The sequence below is a fragment of the Poecilia reticulata genome, linkage group LG13, assembly GCF_000633615.1.
Source record: "Poecilia reticulata strain Guanapo linkage group LG13, Guppy_female_1.0+MT, whole genome shotgun sequence".
Lineage (NCBI taxonomy): Eukaryota > Metazoa > Chordata > Actinopteri > Cyprinodontiformes > Poeciliidae > Poecilia > Poecilia reticulata.
In genome coordinates, this window is record NC_024343.1 from 5007152 (window position 1) to 5009380 (window position 2229).

At 38.8% G+C, this 2229-nt stretch overlaps 1 protein-coding gene across 1 annotated transcript in view; it reads right to left on the reverse strand.

Annotated features, from left to right (window-relative positions):
• The window catches only part of LOC103474263 (extracellular calcium-sensing receptor-like), an 18223-nt gene that overhangs the window by 11002 nt on the left and 4992 nt on the right, over positions 1 to 2229 (reverse strand). The window contains exons 10-12 of the mRNA XM_008425103.2: positions 1170 to 1182; positions 359 to 489; positions 80 to 209 (exon numbers count right to left, since the gene is read on the reverse strand). Coding sequence (XP_008423325.2) covers positions 80 to 209; positions 359 to 489; positions 1170 to 1182 — 274 coding nt within the window. The remainder of the gene's footprint in view (positions 1 to 79; positions 210 to 358; positions 490 to 1169; positions 1183 to 2229) is intronic.

Consider the following 2229-nt stretch of genomic DNA (forward strand, 5'->3'; position numbering starts at 1 on the left):
GGGCTCCTTCACACGTCTCATTCAGCACAACATGCTCCTCTTGACCGCTGATTAATGCCAGCGCTGCACGAAATCCAACTCCGAGAGTGAGACAGTTGTCATACAAACTGTAGCCCAAAGTGACATTGGGCAAAAGTTGAGAGTTTCCGTTGATTTCATCAATAGCAAAGGCCATGGTCTGAGCCTGTCTAAATCCCAACAGATCAAAACTAACACAAAGAAAACAAATAAGAGTTAAATGATATAACTATGCCAAATACTTCTCACACAAACGACTGTGCTTCTCATACTCAGCACAGTCTTTCTGCTTTCAGCACCTTTCCTGGTTTCTCTGTAAATGTGCCTCCGACACACCTACCTGTGGCACGTCAGGTGCTGTGGCTCGGCGGTGAAGGACTGGTCAGGAAACACGGAGAAGAAGTGGACCTGAAACAGCCCACCGAGTATCAAATCCCCAGCCTTGTGCATACCGTTTAGATGAAACTGTCCCTGTAACAGACAGAAGGAGGGAAACAACGAGGAGGGCACAGAGGAAAAAGCACCAGAGTGCAGCAGTGGAAGAAAGAACAGGCTTGGGCGCTTTAGTTTTGGCATGACAGTCATTAGATTTAGCCTGGTTGTGATGTTTCCCTGCTTTCTCCAGTTTTTATTGACTACGCTGCCCAGCAGGGCAGAGGATGGCGAGTGGGCAGGGCCTGTTATGCTGATATGCTTTCCTGGCCTTTTATTTGCTAAATACTGACTAATTTGATCATGATCATTTGAGCATCAGCAGAGCAATGAGTGATATTTTTACTTCTTTTTATGAAGAAAAACAAGCATCTACGTTTAATGCTTTTTAAAAATACAGATTTGAATCTATTTACAAAGTCGCAGACAATTTAAGACATTCATGGACTTATTTTGGTATGAAAACAGAGAGAAAAAGAAGACAGTGCCCTCCAGGTAACATGCCAACATATTTGCCATGTCGTCTTTGTCACCCAACGTCTATAATTCTACATTTATTCAAAACCATGTTGAAAAAAATGCTGAATAATTATTTTTGCTAATTACATAAAAGATAGAAAAAATTTTAAACTACATAACTTTTAGGTAACAGCTGCAGAACTGTGCGGCACAGATAGTAACAACCAGAATATCTATTGCGAAAAGGCTCACAGGTTTACTGACAGGAAGTGGCTGTATGAAAAATAAAATAATCAGCCTAAGACATTTCGATTTTAAAAATAAGTATCAAAACATTTTATATACAGCCTGTGGTGAATGTTTCAAAGGGTTGAACCAGTAAATTATATGTTGTGATGATACTTAAGAAAAGCTAAAGACATAAAATCCTTTTATTTTAAAGCATGAATCTCAGAAAAATAATTCTCAGCTGAAAATAAAGCCTGACCTGACTGCAACAATTACTGGTAGGGAGATAATGTGCCACCTAATAATTACAGAGAGAATATTTTGCTAATGGTTAAGAAAATTAATACTCACTTCAGAATGATTAGACTTTTGATTAATGAGGTAGCAGAAACATTTTCTTTCTCCGGTTTGTCCACATTAAGACATGAATAATGCCAGAAATTAAAGAAGAGCTCCCCCATATTTAGCTGATTTATCTTTAATTAGTTTTTTTTATGTTAGGCCAGCTACAATATTTGTTTAACAATGGCTTCTCATTCCTTGATTTGTCCCTGTAAGATCTTTACACTTACCCTGAGTCTTCTGTTTTTTTCTGATAAAGCAGAATTTATAGGGCAATTAAAACATTAAATCAGATGGGGGGGAGGTTCTGTAGCTAAATGCCACCAGAGGTTGAAAAAACTGTGTAAATAATCTGAGTTGATCCAAGTTACAGATTTGAACAAAGAAGCTCAAAAGCTTTTAATCCCGTCCCATTACAAAATTACACAATCGTTTCGCTTGCTCCTCATTTTTTGTGCGTGGAATATTCAGAAAGTTAAGTTATGTGAAAAGCTTTGTATTGAATTCGAGCTTCTTTAATCTTACAGCATTCATGTTGCGGTTGAATTAAACTTCTTCGAAGCAGTTCACTTCCCCCAACATCTTTTACCTTTCAGTAGTTCCTATCGCGCTTCGCCCCATCAGAGCTTTCTTTGTATTTCTTTCTGGTCTCAGCAGAATTATGTAACATTTAGGTCCAAACAGCGCCACCAAGAGGCCAAAACTGGAGGCCAGGATGGCAAACACCTCCACTGCATCTGCATATTTACC